The 18,118-nt window shown below is 38.4% G+C and overlaps 1 protein-coding gene and 1 long non-coding RNA gene across 3 annotated transcripts; one reads left to right on the top strand and one right to left on the bottom strand.

The window, feature by feature from the left end:
* Positions 1–553: 553 nt before the first annotated feature.
* On the top strand, positions 554–16,471 carry ccl27a (chemokine (C-C motif) ligand 27a). 2 transcript variants are annotated; one of them, NM_001328381.1, is made up of 3 exons: positions 554–644; positions 9,429–9,552; positions 16,182–16,471. In NM_001328381.1, the coding sequence occupies exons 1-3, from the start codon at positions 575–577 to the stop codon at positions 16,270–16,272; spliced, it is 285 nt and encodes a 94-aa protein (NP_001315310.1). In that variant the 5' UTR covers positions 554–574; the 3' UTR covers positions 16,273–16,471. The 2 variants fall into 2 exon arrangements, with proteins under 2 accessions (NP_001315310.1, NP_571137.2); NM_131062.2 differs by having other exon boundaries at positions 9,432–9,552.
* Positions 4,581–9,781, bottom strand: LOC147835479 (uncharacterized). Its single transcript, XR_015497524.1, has 3 exons — positions 7,560–9,781; positions 5,223–6,154; positions 4,581–5,057 (listed from the first exon to the last, which is right to left on the bottom strand). It is a non-coding gene; the product is annotated as an uncharacterized LOC147835479 (long non-coding RNA).
* Positions 16,472–18,118: the final 1,647 nt, after the last annotated feature.

The raw sequence follows: 18,118 nt of genomic DNA on the forward strand, positions 1-18,118 counted from the left end.
TAAAAGAAGCTTGCTCAACTGTTTACCTGTCAGCTTATGATTTCAATCCAACGCAGAAGAAAGTAGTTCCTCATACAAAAGAGTTTTTGAGACTCTACATGTTTGATTTTGTTTTTATAAACACAAATATGCTGTCAAACTGTTGTATAAACGCAATATCACACTCGTAGCAGTGCGATATGGCTGTATATCGGCACTGGTGGGACGCTAAGCCACACACCTCCCACCAGTGCCGATATACAGCCATATCACACTGTTACTCGTGTGATATTGCTCATATATATTATACAGCATATTTACTGTATTCCTTTCTATTTTATTACACATAATTGTTATTAGTTTCATCAATATTATTACTACTCTTTTTTTTTTCTTTTCCCCCTGCTATGTACACTTTGGCAATATGCACCCATGTATTACTCATGCCAATAAGGTGAATTGAAATGAGAGGAAGAGAGTGTGCGTGTGCGAGAGAGAGAGTTTGTGTGTGTGCGTGTGAGAAAGAGAAAGTATGTGTGTGCACGTGTGTGTTCAGATGATCTGCTCATCTTTCAATCATTCTCAGAAAGCCACGATGGAGTTCAGATCATCATGTCTCCTTCTGCTCGTCTGCTTTACCATCATCATCCTCACCGACAACAAAGGTCAGACACACACACACACACACACACACACACACACACACACACACACACACACACACACACACACACACACACACACACACACAAAATGACTTTAATTTTGTCTTTGTTTTCTAGTATAAATAAAAAAAAATGAAAGATTTAAGTGTTTAAAACATTGAAATGAAAGTGTTTTTGCATCAGACAAGTGAGTTTAAATGTAAAGATCTGCCAATAATGTGTTGTTCTGCTTTAAATTCAGTTTAATTTAGGCTTTTTCTTGTTTGAAAGCACAAACTTTTTATTCATAATTGGTTTAATTTGTTTTTTAAATAATAGAAAAAAATTAAAGTACTAAACCAACCAATAAATACATAAATAAATGGTAACACTATTTTAAGTAACAATTCACAGTAATAATTATACCGGCTTAATTCCTGCCTATTATTAACCCTTGTACACTGATCATATATATATATATAATACCCTTTTGTTCTGTCCAGGAAACTGCTGTAAAAGTGCATCAGATTAATGTTTTTTTTTCCATGTTTTTTTGGCATAATTTGTCACGTTAGGCGTAATCAAAACAATAACGGGAACAAAAGATAACGGATTCAAGTGCAGATTTTAATATATTAAAGTGCAAAAACAGTGAACAAAATTCCAAAAATATCAAAGTGCAAAGTAACAAATAAACAACAAAACAAGAAACTAAGACAGATAAACATGAACTAGACTATAGCAAGACAGGAGACAAGATCAGGAACAACGACTAGGAAAAACAGACTTACTAGGTACAAGAAAGACAAACGACGCGATGACAAACAGTGGTTGAATGACTGAATATATAGTCCTGGTAATCACGGAGAATGGAGACAGCTGTGGTTGTAAATCAGTGTAGATGACAGACCGGGTGTGTGTGCGAAAGAATGTATGGAAATGTAGTCTTTATGGGCGCTGTAGTTTCACTACCCTCAGGTGGTCACTGACAGATGTGACATAAATCTGTTAATCAACCTCAGTCCTGATCAAAACTACTAAATTGCTTACAGAATTTTAAGTCTTTAATTGCCAAATTCATAAAGGAAGTCACTGATTTAGTTAAAAAACACTCAAAATTACCTATTTTCAATATGAAAGTAATTGTGGACTGTAAGTTTTTCATTCTTTCTCCATAATTTACTGTTGGTGGCTGTTTTTACTCTATTGACTTCCATTATAAGCACATTTGATGGTGCATAAAACCAACCGACTTTGTTTTTATTTACTGCATGTAGTTCTTAGAGCTGAGATGTATATTTAGATTTACTCAGACACATCAAGGTAAGTGCACAAAGGTCACTTTTACAGATACACAGACACACACTTTAATTTGCTGTTATACGCCGTATAAAATCCAGGAATTAAGCTTTTTTTATCTAAAGGGTTAATGCTGACATCTGATGATCGACAGTATAAGACAGATTGTCCCTCTTCCCAACAGTCAAGAATGCAGGATTATCTGCTGTCATGATTTGTAACCAAATAAATGTGGTTACAATGGAAGTCAATAGGGCAAAAAACTGAAACCAACAGTAAATTAGGGAGGAAAAAATGAAAATCAATCAAAAGCAAGCCATCAAAGAAGATGTTGTGCCCAATACTGATAAAAAAATCCAGTCCACAACTACTTTTATACTGAAAATAGGTCATTTTGTGTGTTTTTTCACCAAATTAGTGACTTCCTTTATGAATTTGGCAATTAAAGAGTTAAAATTCTGTAAGCAATTTGTTGTTTGATCAGGACTGAGGTTGATGAACAGATTTATGCTGAAAAAAAAGAGAAAAAACTGTTTATCTGATGCATTTTTGTTACAGCAGTTTAATTTAGTGGATGTTTTCATCCTGAACATAACATGAGGAATAGTACATTTGCTTGTTGAAATTCATCGTTGAAGCATTTTCTTTTAAATATGTGTCAAAATAAGATTTGACAACAAAAATCATTCTGCTAGCTGAAACACAGAGCACATTATGGCCAAATTAAGACTCAAAATCAGCCCAGAGTGGATGAAAACATCCTCAACAGCACACAAGGGTTCAGATAATTATCATTATTAAAGGCTTAAATATTTCACCAACAGCTAAACTAAAGGATTACCTTACTAAATATGAACGCACTGCTAATTATTAGCTTGTTCAGCTATTAGTGTGGTCTGTTAATAGCGTGACGTTTACATTAAAATAAAGGTGTGACCAAATAAACGTCTGCTAAATTAATTTCTACTCCCTTTAAACTTTGTGTCTGTTTTTAATTGAAAGTTTGATTGTTTTAAAAATGCAGGAAGTTTTTGTTTATGTAATGTTTAGTTACACTAAAAAAACATGGGGTTATTATTTCTACTGAAATCTTGGGTTGAGGCATTTGGCTAGTTTTTTGGGGGTTATTTTCAGAGTCTTGGGTAGTTTCAACCCAGCTTGGGTAGTCTTGGGAGTTTTGGGTAGTTGGGTAGTTTCAACCCAGCTCTTTGGGTCAGATCAACTCACAGCGGGGGCTGACTGGGATACCACATATTATGTGCTAATTTATTTAAATGCAATGAAAATAGTGTAGCATAAACACAGATTCCTTGCGTTGTCAGATGATTAAAATGAGATTTATGCTCATAGCAGCCTTTAGTCAGACCTTTCAAGCACCTTTTGTACACCTGTAATCAAAGCTGCACACCCCCACCGTACTTCAGTGACCCCGAGTCAAAACAACACAATTGCTGGGTCATCTTTCACAAGCATTTTTGGATCAAATTAACCTATTATTTAAGTAAAAAATAACCAATTATTGGGTAGAAAACAAACCATTTATTAGGTTAAAAATAATAACCCAATCACTTGGGTTAATTTAACACCTGATGTGTTCTGTCTCATATTTACCCAGCAGTAGGGTTAAAAACAACCCAATTTGGGTAGTCTTTAAGCCTGTGTTTTGTTAGTTCTTGTATGATCTTAAATCAGGATCCAAATAAACACTTTTACTGAAAATGTAAGTTAAGGATTCAGCAATTTAGAATATTTCAGTTTATTTCCTTGATGCCATTATTATAACTATATCATTCAGTAATTAATTTTCTTTTCGGCTTAGTCTCTTTATTTATCAGAGGTCGCCACAGTGGAATGAACCACCAACCATTCCAGCATAGGTTTTACACAGTGGATGCCCTTCCAGCCGCAACCCTACCCAACACTGGGAAACACACATACACTCTTGCATTCACACTCATATACTACAACCAATTTAGCTTATTCAATTCACCTGTCATTGGACTGTGGGGGGACACCGGAGCACCCGGAGGAACACAGAGAGGACATGCAAACATGCAAACTCCACACAGAAACACCAACTGACCCAGCCGAGGCTCAAACCAGTGACCTTCTTGCTGTGAGGCAATCGTGTCACCCACTGCGCAACTATTATAACAAAAAAAAATTAAATAACTTAAAAAATAAAACTTAATGCCAATTGAACACATTTCTAAACTTTACATTAATTAAGGATCATTTATTTATATATTTTTACTGAAAACTTAGACCAAAAACAAATACTACTGGGGCGACACGGTGGCTCAGTAGTAAGCACTGTGGCCTCACAGCAAAAAGGTTGCTGGTTTGAGCCCCGGCTGGGTTAGTTGGCATTTCTGTGTGGAGTTTGCATGTTCTCATCGTGTTGACGTAGGTTTCCTCCGGGTGTTCCGGTTTCCCCCACAGTCCAAACACATGCGCTATAGGGGAATTGATGAACTACATTGTTGCGTATGAGTGTCTGTGTGAATAAGTATGTATGGATGTTTCCCAGTACTGGGTTGCTGCTAGAAGGGCATCCTCTTTGTAAAACATATGTTGGAATAGTTGGTGGTTCATTCTGTTGGTGGTTTAATAGCTTTTATTTGTTAAACGTTTCTTTTATATTCAGCTTTCTTCTCTGTCTCTCTGTACTCCTATATACAGTACTTTGGTCAACCTTAAATGTTTTTAAATGTGCTTTATAAATAAATATTGTATTGTATTGTATTCCACTGCGGCGATCCTGATAATTAAAGGGACTAAACCGAAGGAAAATGAATGAATGAATAAAACTTAATGTCAAAAGTCAAAAGTTTCTAAAATTGATAGTGATTTAGGAATATTTATTTAGATGTTTTTAGTGGAAAATTAGACCAAAAGGCAAAGACGACTTTTTTCTTTCTGCTCTCTTCAAAGCTTTGTTGCCATTTCAAACTCCAAAATCTCCTACTTTAATTTAGTTGCAAATAGTTTAAGTTTGCTTCACTACTTTCACATTTATGCATTTATTATCATTAGTAACATTTATGCAGAATATTATATGCATATTCCTGTTTGAGTTTAGTTTATTTCTGTTTAGTCTCTGCTCTGCGTATACTGTATATGGGTGTTTCTACACTCTCAGATATAAAGGTATGGGAGCTGTCACTGGGGAAGTAGCTTTTTAAAAGATACATTTTTGTACTCAAATTAACCTAAAAAAGTATCTTTGAGGTACCGTTATGACAGTGACAGCTCCTGTACCTTTATTTCTGAGAGTGTAGAATTACAGGGACATTTTGCCTCTCCTAAATAAACAAACTATCATGAAACTGTTTCGAAGAGCATCAATCATAATTTGGTAGTTTTCTTTGCCTCCTGAATCATTCATTCAGCTTCAAATATCATCAAATAATCATCAAAATAATCTTTTGTGTGTTTACTATACAAGTTGAATAAACATTTGCATAAAACATCTAAATAATATCAACTCTGTTATCGTCAATTCTGTTAACCATCAACTCTGTTATCGTAAACTCTGTTATCGTCAACTCTGTTATCATCAACTCTGTTATCATCAACTCTGTTATCGTCAACTCTGTTATCATCAACTCTGTTATCGTCAACTCTGTTATCGTCAACTCTGTTATCGTCAACTCTGTTATCGTCAACTCTGTTATCGTCAACTCTGTTATCGTCAACTCTGTTATCATCAACTCTGTTATCGTCAACTCTGTTATCGTCAACTCTGTTATCGTCAACTCTGTTATCGTCAACTCTGTTATCATCAACTCTGTTATCGTCAACTCTGTTATCGTCAACTCTGTTATCGTCAACTCTGTTATCTTCAACTCTGTTATCGTCAACTCTGTTATCCGTCTACTCTGTTATCGTCAACTCTGTTATCGTCAACTCTGTTATCGTCAACTCTGTTATCGTCAACTCTGTTATCGTCAACTCTGTTATCCGTCAACTCTGTTATCATCAACTCTGTTATCATCAACTCTGTTATCCGTCTACTCTGTTATCGTCAACTCTGTTATCGTCAACTCTGTTATCCGTCTACTCTGTTATCGTCAACTCTGTTATCGTCAACTCTGTTATCGTCAACTCTGTTATCATCAACTCTGTTATCCGTCAACTCTGTTATCATCAACTCTGTTATCGTCAACTCTGTTATCATCAACTCTGTTATCCGTCAACTCTGTTATCGTCAACTCTGCTGTCCGTCAACTCTGCTGTCCGTCAACTCTGTTATCGTCAACTCTGTTATCCGTCAACTCTGTTATCCGTCAACTCTGTTATCGTCAACTCTGCTGTCCGTCAACTCTGTTATCCGTCAACTCTGTTATCCGTCAACTCTGTTATCGTAAACTCTGTTATCGTCAACTCTGTTATCGTCCACTCTGTTATCCGTCAACTCTGTTATCGTCAACTCTGTTATCGTCAACTCTGGTATCCATCAACTTTGTTATCCGTCAACTCTGTTATACGTCAACTCTGTTATCGTCCACTCTGTTATCCGTCAACTCTGTTATCGTCCACTCTGTTATCCGTCAACTCTGTTATCGTCAACTCTGTTATCCGTCAACTCTGTTATCCGTCAACTCTGTTATCGTCAACTCTGTTATCCGTCAACTCTGTTATCGTCAACTCTGTTATCGTCAACTCTGTTATCGTCAACTCTGTTATCCATCAAGTCTGTTATCATCAACTCTGTTATCATCAACTCTGTTATCCGTCTACTCTGTTATCGTCAACTCTGTTATCGTCAACTCTGTTATCCGTCTACTCTGTTATCGTCAACTCTGTTATCGTCAACTCTGTTATCCGTCAACTCTGTTATCATCAACTCTGTTATCATCAACTCTGTTATCCGTCTACTCTGTTATCGTCAACTCTGTTATCGTCAACTCTGTTATCCGTCTACTCTGTTATCGTCAACTCTGTTATCGTCAACTCTGTTATCGTCAACTCTGTTATCATCAACTCTGTTATCCGTCAACTCTGTTATCATCAACTCTGTTATCGTCAACTCTGTTATCATCAACTCTGTTATCCGTCAACTCTGTTATCGTCAACTCTGCTGTCCGTCAACTCTGCTGTCCGTCAACTCTGTTATCGTCAACTCTGTTATCCGTCAACTCTGTTATCCGTCAACTCTGTTATCGTCAACTCTGCTGTCCGTCAACTCTGTTATCCGTCAACTCTGTTATCCGTCAACTCTGTTATCGTAAACTCTGTTATCGTCAACTCTGTTATCGTCCACTCTGTTATCCGTCAACTCTGTTATCGTCAACTCTGTTATCGTCAACTCTGGTATCCATCAACTTTGTTATCCGTCAACTCTGTTATACGTCAACTCTGTTATCGTCCACTCTGTTATCCGTCAACTCTGTTATCGTCCACTCTGTTATCCGTCAACTCTGTTATCGTCAACTCTGTTATCCGTCAACTCTGTTATCCGTCAACTCTGTTATCGTCAACTCTGTTATCCGTCAACTCTGTTATCGTCAACTCTGTTATCGTCAACTCTGTTATCGTCAACTCTGTTATCCATCAAGTCTGTTATCATCAACTCTGTTATCGTCCACTCTGTTATCCGTCAACTCTGTTATCGTCAACTCTGGTATCGTCAACTCTGTTATCGTCCACTCTGTTATCCGTCAACTCTGTTATCGTCAACTCTGTTATCCGTCAACTCTGTTATCGTCAACTCTGTTATCCGTCAACTCTGTTATCGTCAACTCTGCTGTCCGTCAACTCTGTTATCGTCCACTCTGTTATCCGTCAACTCTGTTATCGTCAACTCTGTTATCGTCAACTCTGGTATCCGTCAACTCTGTTATCCATCAACTCTGTTATCATCAACTCTGTTATCCGTCAACTCTGCTATCCTTCTGCTATCCGTCAAGTCTGTTATCCTGTCTGTTATCGTCAACTCTATTTCTGTCAACTCTGTTATCTTCAACTCTGTTATTTTCAACTGTTATCCTTTAACTCTGCTATCCTTCAACTCTGTTATCATCAACTCTATTTCTGTCAACTCTGTTATCTTCAACCCTGTTATTGTCAACTCTGTTATCGTCAACTCTGCTATCCGTCAACTCTGTTATCGTCAACTCTGTTATCGTCAACTCTGTTATCGTCAACGCTGTTATCCGTCAACTTTGTTATTCGTCAATTTTGTTATTCGTCAACTCTGTAATCGTCAACTCTGTTATCCGTCAACTCTGTAATCGTAAACTCTGTTCTCCGTCAACTTTGTTATCCGTCAACTGTTATCGTCAACTCTGTTATCGTCAACTCTGTTATCGTCAACTCTGTTATACGTCAACTCTGTTATCGTCAACTCTATTATCATCAAATCTGTTATCGTCAACTCTGTTATCCGTCTACTCTGTTATACGTCAACTCTGTTATACGTCAACTTTGTTATCGTCAACTCTATTATCCGTCAAGTCTGTTATCATCAACGCTGTTATCGTCAACAATGTTATCGTCAACGCTATTATCGTCAATGATGTTATCTGTCAACTCTGTTATCCAACAACTCTTATCGTCAACTCTGTTATCCGCCAAGTCTGTTATCGCCAACTCTGTTATACGTCAACTCTGTTATCCAACAACTCTTATCGTCAACTCTGTTATCCGCCAAGTCTGTTATCGCCAACTCTGTTATACGTCAACTCTGTTATACGTCAACTCTGTTATCGTGAATTCTATTATCCGCAAACTCTGTTATCGTCAACTCTTGCTATCGTCAACTCTGTTATCCGTCAACTCTGTTATCGTCAACTCCGTTATCATCAACTCTGTTATTTGTCAACTTTGTTATCGTCAACTTTGTTATCCGTCAACTCTGTTATCCGTCAACTCTGTTATTTGTCAACTTTGTTATCGTCAACTTTGTTATCCGTCAACTCTGTTATCCGCCAACTCTGTTATCATCAATTCTGTTATTTGTCAACTCTGTTATCGTCAACTCTGTTATCGTCAACTTTGTTATCATCAACTTTGTGATCTGTCAACTCTGTTGTCCACCAAGTCTATTATTTGTCAACTGAGTTATCCGTCAACTCTGTTAGTGGTTTAAAAAGTAGCTGTAGAATAAGCAAAAAAAAACAACAATTAGTAACAGAATCAAATATATTCGCATTGTGCAATATTTTACATTATAGATGCGTTCAGCATACTGTAAATGATACATTTCTTGTACATCATTCCAGTTCAGGGAAATTGAATGGAAAATGACTGAAATGTACCGGTAATTCTGGAATGAATGATTATGGGTCATTAATGAGTTTCGTTAACTCTTAAACACACAGTGAGTCACTCTGGGTGACACTGATGTGCTCAGACATGCATCACCTCTAAAAGCTTTTATGAGAATATCGAACATGCCTTTTTATTAATAAAGACGCCTCTGTGTCTGTGAGATGTTTATTGTTGGAGGGCTTCATTAATGTGATATAAGCTGTTCAGTAGCAGATGTTGTTTTTGTTCCAGCAGGTGCAGCCATTCCAACATGCTGTCTGAGTGTTTTACGCAGAATCCCTAAACGTGTACTGCGATCGGTCAGAACATATGAGGTCCAGGACACATCTGGACACTGTGAGATTAAGGCTCTAATGTGAGTGTGTATGTGAGCTGATGCTCTTTGCTGTGTGTATGTTTTTGACTCTTATAAAGCTTAAAAATACTTCAATATGTTGGCAGATAGTTTAGAAACATGCTTCGTGAACATTCCTGTTTATCTGAAAAACAGCCGGTAATCAACGAGATCAGCCGAGCGCAGGTGGGGGCGGTGTTATAAAACGAAGCCGTCAAGCCGGACACATCGGGGGCTCAAAGTTGCACCAGTCATGATGATCGGTCACATGGCGTGGTCATTTATTAATATATTGAAATAACCACAAAAGATATACAGAACAAATAAATCAGAATATAGTCTCTACAACCTATAGTAAATTTTTAAACAATAAGGGAATTATGAATTAAATTTAAGTAGTCATACATAACAAATGCATGAGAAATAAGGGAAAAACAAGAGGGCACATTAAAAAAAATATCCATGAATTAATAGGATAATGGGATTATTTTGGATAATAAAAGCATTTTTAAAATAGCACTTTAATCCAAAAAGATTGAGCAAAATGACCAAAATAAATGAGCTACACTTTAAGTAGAAATTTCCCAGAAAGAGCACATCAATGTCACTTTAAACACTTGTGCATAAACGGCTTGACAGGAAATAAAATATTTTATAATCATATTTTTTATATATTATATAACTTAATTTGTTGAGAAAGCTTTAAAGGGGTGTCAGGATCAATGATGATTATTTTATTACAACTCTGTAAGACTTATTTGAGGTAATATTTAGGTTATTCACTAAGTGAAGTTTATTTATAAACTAATTTCAAAAGGACCATGTGATTATATTTGAACACGGCTGGTTCTGCATTAGCTATGATCCACCAATCAGGCCAGTCCTAACGCCCTATTCACACGGGGCTTCAGCGTCAACGTTTGACTGAAGGCCTGTCTGAAGTTAGGGCTGAAGCGATCATCATAGCAGCGTCAGCCAATGAAATTCAGTCAGCAATAGGCCACTGTCTAGCTGGTGTATTTGCATACAGCGATCTGATTGGCTGACGCTTCCCAACTTTTAGTCCCAACTTCTGTAGCGAGCAAAGCCTCTGAAGCGGCGCCGACGGATCCTCAATGCAGTTCGGCAGCGCCTGACGTCACCCGTTTAAAGCGAATGGGAAGCATTGACGCTGACACCCCATGTGAATGGGGCGTGACCCACTATAAAGAGTCAGGGTTTCTTACTACAGCCATCTTTGATTTGAAGAATCCCCCCTTCCACCCCTACTTCTCCACCTTTCCCTTTATACGGTAGCACGGTGGCCCAGTGGTTAGCACTGTTGCCTCAAAGCAAGAACGTCACCGGTTCTAGTCCTTTAGTTCTGTGCGTAGTTTGCATGTTCTTCCCGTGCTCGTGTGGGTTTTCCTCGGGTTCTCCGGTTTCCTCCCACTTTCCAAAAACATGCACAACAAGTGAACTGATCAATCTAAATATAGCACTACAGTCAATCTATCATCCAGCAGCATAGCTCTTCATAGCTATCATTTTAGTCATCAGCTCATATCAAGGAGGAAGTTGTCGAGATCTACCTGAACTCGAAGCTCCCCTCTCGCCCTGCAAATGGGAGGGAGCCCAGGGCTCAAAGACCTTTTGGGCTCAGGGCTCTTTCCTGGGACAGCATGCCAAACTTGCTTATAATCAATCATCAGCCAAGTCTGAACTCTTGAAATATATAATTTGAATTGTTCATGGAGCTGATTGCAGTCTGTATAAAAAAACTGAATAAACCTGTGCAAACAATCTAGCCATTATGAACAAGTTATTGAACAAAAGATGACACTGCAGTAAAATATGTGTGATGTGTACAGGATAGAGAGGCTATGAAAAGTGAATTGTTTGGTTTCGAAGTTTGCAAATCGGAATTTGTCCAATAATAAACCTAAAACACACGTGGTTGTTGTCAAGCGCTCTTCAAATGCTGCACTGGCTGAATAAGTCATGTGATCATGAAGCGCTGTCGTGGTACTTTGATGCCACATGTGACTGTCACATGGCGTCAGCGCAGTGTCAATCCGGACAACATTTTTAACCAGCATGCAGAGCCTAAAAACACCTGTTCTCTTTTAAAAATGTTCTTTTTTCTGGTCTTTTTCTGGTTTTCTAAGTCCGCCCACTGCCTGCTTAAAGAATATACATATTACAATCATAAACCTTAGCCGTGCAGGTTAAATTGTATCAGTGTCCTAACAACACGCAATGTGAAAATATTCCAACAACAAACAATTTGACTTTCTGCATGCAATGCAACATGACAGAAACATTTAAATACAGGCATTCAGAAGCACAGAATAATACACTGCACTTTAACTAAATGGTAAGGTTTATAATCTAATTTATACATATAAAACCTCTTTTACATTTTTAAAAAGTACACGCTAAAAGTGACTGATGTTTGTTGGTTTGCACAGTTCAGACTTCAATTTTAAAATATTCTATTTTATTTTCAAGATCTGAGGTAAAATGTCTGCTGCCACTTTCAGAATGGCGATAAACGTCACAATAAATGATTTTCAAAACTTATATTTGTAGCATTGAACACTGAATAAAGCAGATAATCCGTACCTGAGGTGATTTTTCTAAGAGTAGTTTGCTTTTGTTTAGTTGAGAGAAACAGAAACCGTTTCTAAAACAGAATTTTCAGGTGATGGTTTGGACAAAATCTGGCAACCTGTAATCAGAGGCGGCGCTGGGTTAAAAAGTGTTTTGATGTGAGCTGCAATACCCAGTTCAACCACTGGGTGTCAATCGTACCTACTCCACCTATAAATACTGTTTTTAAATTTGCTGTAAATATAAGTTTAGCTAAAATATTATTCCGACACCAACCCGCTATAACGTCATCCCCTCTGACCCCGTTTACACTACTGCGTTTTAGTTTTAAAACAGCATTTTAGATCAAAAATGATCCTGAACATATAGCATTTCTGAAAATATCTCCGTCCACACTACGCCACCAAAAACGTATATGACGTGACCATTCGCACACTCTGGGCATGCGCGTTCTAGTATAAACAGAAAGCATGCGTCTCGCTCTGCATTTGGTTATTGTTAGTCAATAAACGCCGGTTAAACAATAAACGCGATGGCACAGAAAGCAAGAGAGGTACTTTTGTGGACAGACGACGAGGTTGAGTTGTTACTAAACGTAACAAATGAAAAACTGCACAATGGCGCCTAAAACAGACAATAGTGCAAACAACGATGATCCCTCGGTTCCAGCTCGCATCTCAGCCTGCCTGTTGGATATTTCACACTGGATGAAAGATCATCATCTTCAGCTGAACCTCGCAAAAACGGAAATGCTTGTAGTTTCTGCCAACCCGACTCTACACCATAACTTCTCAATCCAGATGGATGGGGCAACCATAACTGCATCCAAAATGGTGAAAAGCCTTGGAGTAACGATTGATGACCAACTAAACTTCTCTGACCACATTTCTAGAACTGCTCGATCGTGCAGATTTGCACTCTATAACATCAGAAAGATTCGACCCTTCTTATCAGAACATGCAGCTCAACTCCTTGTTCAAGCTCTTGTTCTCTCCAAACTGGATTACTGCAACACTCTACTAGTTGGGTTTCCAGCTAACTCTATCAAACCTCTTCAGCTGCTCCAGAACGCAGCAGCACGAGTGGTCTTTAATGAACCTAAAAGAGCACATGTCACTCCGCTGCTCATCCGTTTGCACTGGCTGCCAGTTACTGCTCGCATCAAATTCAAAGCTCTGATGTTTGCCTACAAAGCGACTTCTGGCTTTGCTCCTTCTTATCTGCTCTCACTTCTGCAGATGTATGTGCCCTCCAGAAACTTGCGTTCTGTGAATGAACGTCGCCTCGTGGTTCCATCCCAAAGAGGGAAGAAATCACTTTCGCGAACGCTCACGCTCAATCTGCCCAGTTGGTGGAATGAACTCCCTAACTGCATCAGAACAGCAGAGTCACTCGCTGTCTTCAAGAAACGACTAAAAACTCAACTATTTAGTCTCCACTACACTTCCTAATCTGCAATTGTCTCTCTGAATATCACACTAACTGTACCAAAAAAAAAAAATACTACTAATACTTCCCTTCTTAGACTTTACAGACCTGAAACTTGCCTACAGCACTTATTCATTGTTGCTCTTAGTTGTGTAAGTTGCTTCCTTGTCCTCATTTGTAAGTCGCTTTGGATAAAAGCGTCTGCTAAATGACTAAATGTAAATGTAAACAACGCTCCATTTCTGTGCCCTTGTTGTTGTATACAGTGAAGGCTGGTCTGCTGTCCTCCGGTAGCGTTAAAGCCATGTGTTATAGTCATGTGATAGAGGCTTGATGAATAAGGGAAGGATAAGCAATGACACAAAAGCCCCAATCAGGTGGCGAATCTCAGCAGCCCCACCTCCGTTTTCAGATGTCTCCGTTTTCCCCCATCCACACTGAGACCGAGCAGCACCGTTTCCAACGCGTTTCCAAAACCCTCCATTTTCGGCGCTCGAAAACTCTGGTGTAGTGTGGACGGATGGCTTAACCATAGCAAAACTTATGCGTATTCAAACTAAAACGCATTAGTGTAAACAAGACCTAAATCGCCAAAAGACTGATTAAACATTGGAGAATTGTTGCTCTGACATGGACATGAGGGTAATAAACGACTGAAAAACTGATGCGGGTGAGGTATATTGATCGCAAGTGCTCAGTTTGTGATCACATCTCTATTTTTTTCTCTTAATATGTGACCCAAATATTCGTAGTTTTTTTAAACAGATTGATTTATGACTGGATTGGGCTGCTTTTACGGCCCCTCACACAGCGTGATCCACGCTGGCATTCCTCCCCTTAGGTATTAAGGTGTTGGAAAGTGAAATAACATTCCACCACCCAAGGCCGTAGGTTTGCATTTGACATTGGTGGGGATGGGTGAATTATTGTATATTCCAAGAATGACTATCGTTTTATATTGTATACACAGTTGAGGTCAGAATTATTTGTGCATTATTTGTACAAATATATATTTTTCTTTTTTTAAATATTTCCCAAGTGATGTATAACAGAGCAAGGACATTTTCACAGGATGTCTGATACTATTTGTTCATCTGGAGAAAGTCTTATTTGTTTTATTTCGGCTAGAATAAAACACAGTCGAGCAATCACAACAGATTGGGACATAGGGGCAATCAGTGCAGATTAGCATCATGCTAAGGAGGGGTTAGGGAACAAATGAAGCTGCGGTCACACTTGACTTTTCTCCCCATAGACTTCCATTCATACACACGCGAATGGGCCAGACCGGAAACGCAGGGTCATGCGCTAATGCGGTGCTTGGTGAACTCTGACCTGCGAAATCGCATCACTTGACTGCGTGAGACCAATCGAGGATCAAAACACGACCTCTCTGGACAGAAATTTAAAACATGGAGCAATCGCTCGCTTTTTTTAATGTCTAATAATCTTGTTTAATCCCACCTCTTTTCGCAGCACTGTACGACAGAATTTCGCAAGCTCAAACTCTTGACTGAACGCAGCTTGAATCGCTAAACGAGTCATATCCCTAGTAGCAAAGAATTCTGGCCCAGATTTGGCATAAAGCTGGCACAGCAGGCATTCATCCGGCACTGGCATACAGCATGTGGGCCAAACATGGCCCGGGTTTGGCAGAGGTGGCACCGTTTTTAAGGCGGCACACAAGATTTGGGCCAGATGAAAAACGTAGTATTTGGCCCAGATTTAAAAATTTGATAAGTGGGCCATGTGAGTTTGGCCAGTCTTGACCCACATTTAAAATACACTAAAATCATTTTTGAGTAAAGAATAAAAATTCTACCAATCAGGTCACTTTGAGAAAAAGCGTGCCCATAGTGTGCCTAAAGCGCATCACTCCATGGGTTTATCAATTTCATTGCAATCGTGACACACCAACCTATCTGGCCCAGTTCAGGCCCAGTTATGAGTTATTAACTTGGCTGAGACTTGGCCCAGATATGGTCCGTGTTTGGCCCTTGTCTGGAAGCCAGATTTGGTCCAGTCATGTACCGTAATTCACTGCGGCATGTGGACCAAGCAAAACCTGATTGTGTGGGCCAGAGCTGGGCCAGAGAAATTTTGCTATGTGGGATGGGAATCGCTGAGGTAATCAGGTAAAAACAAATGCATGTTATTATTAGACAACGAAAGTGTTTTTTGACCTTGCAGGTCGAGAGTTCACCAAGCTTGAACTCTGCACCGCAGCAACCTGCAAAACAACACATGACCCTGCATTTCCGTTCTGACGCATTCGCGTGCATATGAATGGAAGTCTATGGGAGGAAAAGCCCAGTGTGACCGCAGCTTTAGCCACTACATCAAAAAGTTACGAATTGCCGTGAGATTGCGTTAAAAGTAATCAACAGTGTCACGTTTGTATTTGCTAAGATCTGATAATATTATTGCGCTTGGCATAGGCCATGTGTTTATTGTTTTCTGATGAGAGTTTCATTTTAGCGATGGCTGCGGCGAGTCGGCAGTTGCTCTAATATTAAATAGCCAATTTGACCTAAAACTTTTCACTGAGCTCAGTAAAATGTTCTTTGATAACCTCCACTAATGCATTATTAGACAATGTCTGTAAACAGTTGTGTCTTTCTGCTCTCCAGATTACACTTCAAGGGGAAGAAAATCTGTGCTCATCCCAAACTGGAGAGATTCTTGAAGAAAATGCTGAAGCACAAACCTAAAAAGCCTTAAAGGAAAGAGCTTCAGGCTGAAATCACGGATACAGACGGCTTCAGGACTCTTCATCTACATTTTATGTCTTTAAATCTGTTTATTTTTATATAAAAGTAATCATGTAATGTTTCCAGCTGATGCTTCAGACAGTGTGTGTGGCGATATACTGTGTGTGTTACGCTCTAATATCAACTAATAAACACTTGTTTCAGTTTTGGCGGATTTTTCACTCTAATGAAATTAAGAAACACACACACACACACACACACACACAAAATCACACACAAACATCACACAAACACTCTCATACAAACACACACACATGCAAACATACACATACATTCACACACACGCACACACACAAACACTCATATAAACACACACACACATGCACACACACAAACATACACACAAGCACAGTTGCACACACTCACACACATTATGCACACTGTCTTTAACACAAACACACTCAAAAACACATTTATGCACATGCACACACAAACAAAAATACAAACACAAACGCACATACACACACTCATGCACACACTCTGTCTCACACTCAAATGCACATTTATGCACATGCACACAAACACACATAAACAAACACATGCATGCACACTCTGTCTCACATACACACACACACACACACACATAAGTAATAAGTAAATAAAAAGATTAACTATATGCAAATTAGTATTTAGTAAATACACAAATGAATTAACAAAAATTGAACAAATAAAGAACCATGAATAAACTTTAAAATTAAAGATTATCTAGCTAAAACTCTCGTTGATTGGCTGATGTTGTCTCCGCCCACTCACTCTGCACCAATGAGATCTCTGATTTCTCACAGCTGCTTGTTTATTATATTTACAATATAAACGCCGGCGCGTATTTCAGTGACTAGTGACTCAATTATGACAGACATGACTTTGATCAAACAAAGGGTTAAAACTATGAGTCTTCAACTAAAACATTGTGTTTATATACATCAAGTTTTGAGCGGAGAACCTGACGTGAAAAGATCTTGAACGCTTCATAAACTCACCTGCTTTCCAGGATAGCTTCAGATCCAGATGCAGATGCAATCCTTACAACATCATTCCCCGAATTAAAGAGGTTGTCCACATGTTAGCTCTAGTTTCTCTATGGGTTTGTTGACTCCTGTACGGTTGAGATAAGTTTACATTAGTTTAGTGCACGAGGAGGAAGACTTAATTGGTCTCTGCTGCCCTCTAGTGGTGCTAATCTGAGTGGCATGGCAAATGAAATAGTGCTTCATTTGCATATTTAAACATTATGTTTTAGGGAATTTTATATAATTTAAACTGAATATAATCAAATTATAATATAAAATATCAAATATAATACAATATATGTTTGCAATAGCAATGTAAACAATCAACTGGGGAAGTGTGTTGGTAGCTATTAGTTAGTTATTTACTCCTTCATTTTATTATTATTTCATTATTGAAGTGTATTGGACAAAACCAACTCTACCTACTAACCCGGTATTAAAATGGCAGTATTTTCAATTGTGAATGTTTTAAGGGATTTTTTATGTATTTAACAGCATTATTATACTAGATTTATGACACTTATTGTGCAATAAACATGTAAAACAGTGTGTTCCTATTAAAAGGTTCATTCACTCAATTTAATTAATATAAAAATATTGTTCTATTAATGAAAAGCGTTTTTAGTTTTTCAATTCATTCATTCTTTTATTTAATTTTTGGTTTAGTCCCTTTATTAATCAGGGGTCACCACAGCGGAATGAACCACCAACTTATCCAGCATATGTTTTACACAGCAGATGCCCTTCCAGCTGCAACCCAGTACTGAGAAAAGGTTTAAAATTATT

This window comes from Danio rerio, chromosome 8 (genome assembly GCF_052040795.2).
Source record: "Danio rerio strain M-AB ecotype USA chromosome 8, GRCz13ab, whole genome shotgun sequence".
Classification (NCBI taxonomy): Eukaryota; Metazoa; Chordata; class Actinopteri; order Cypriniformes; family Danionidae; genus Danio; species Danio rerio.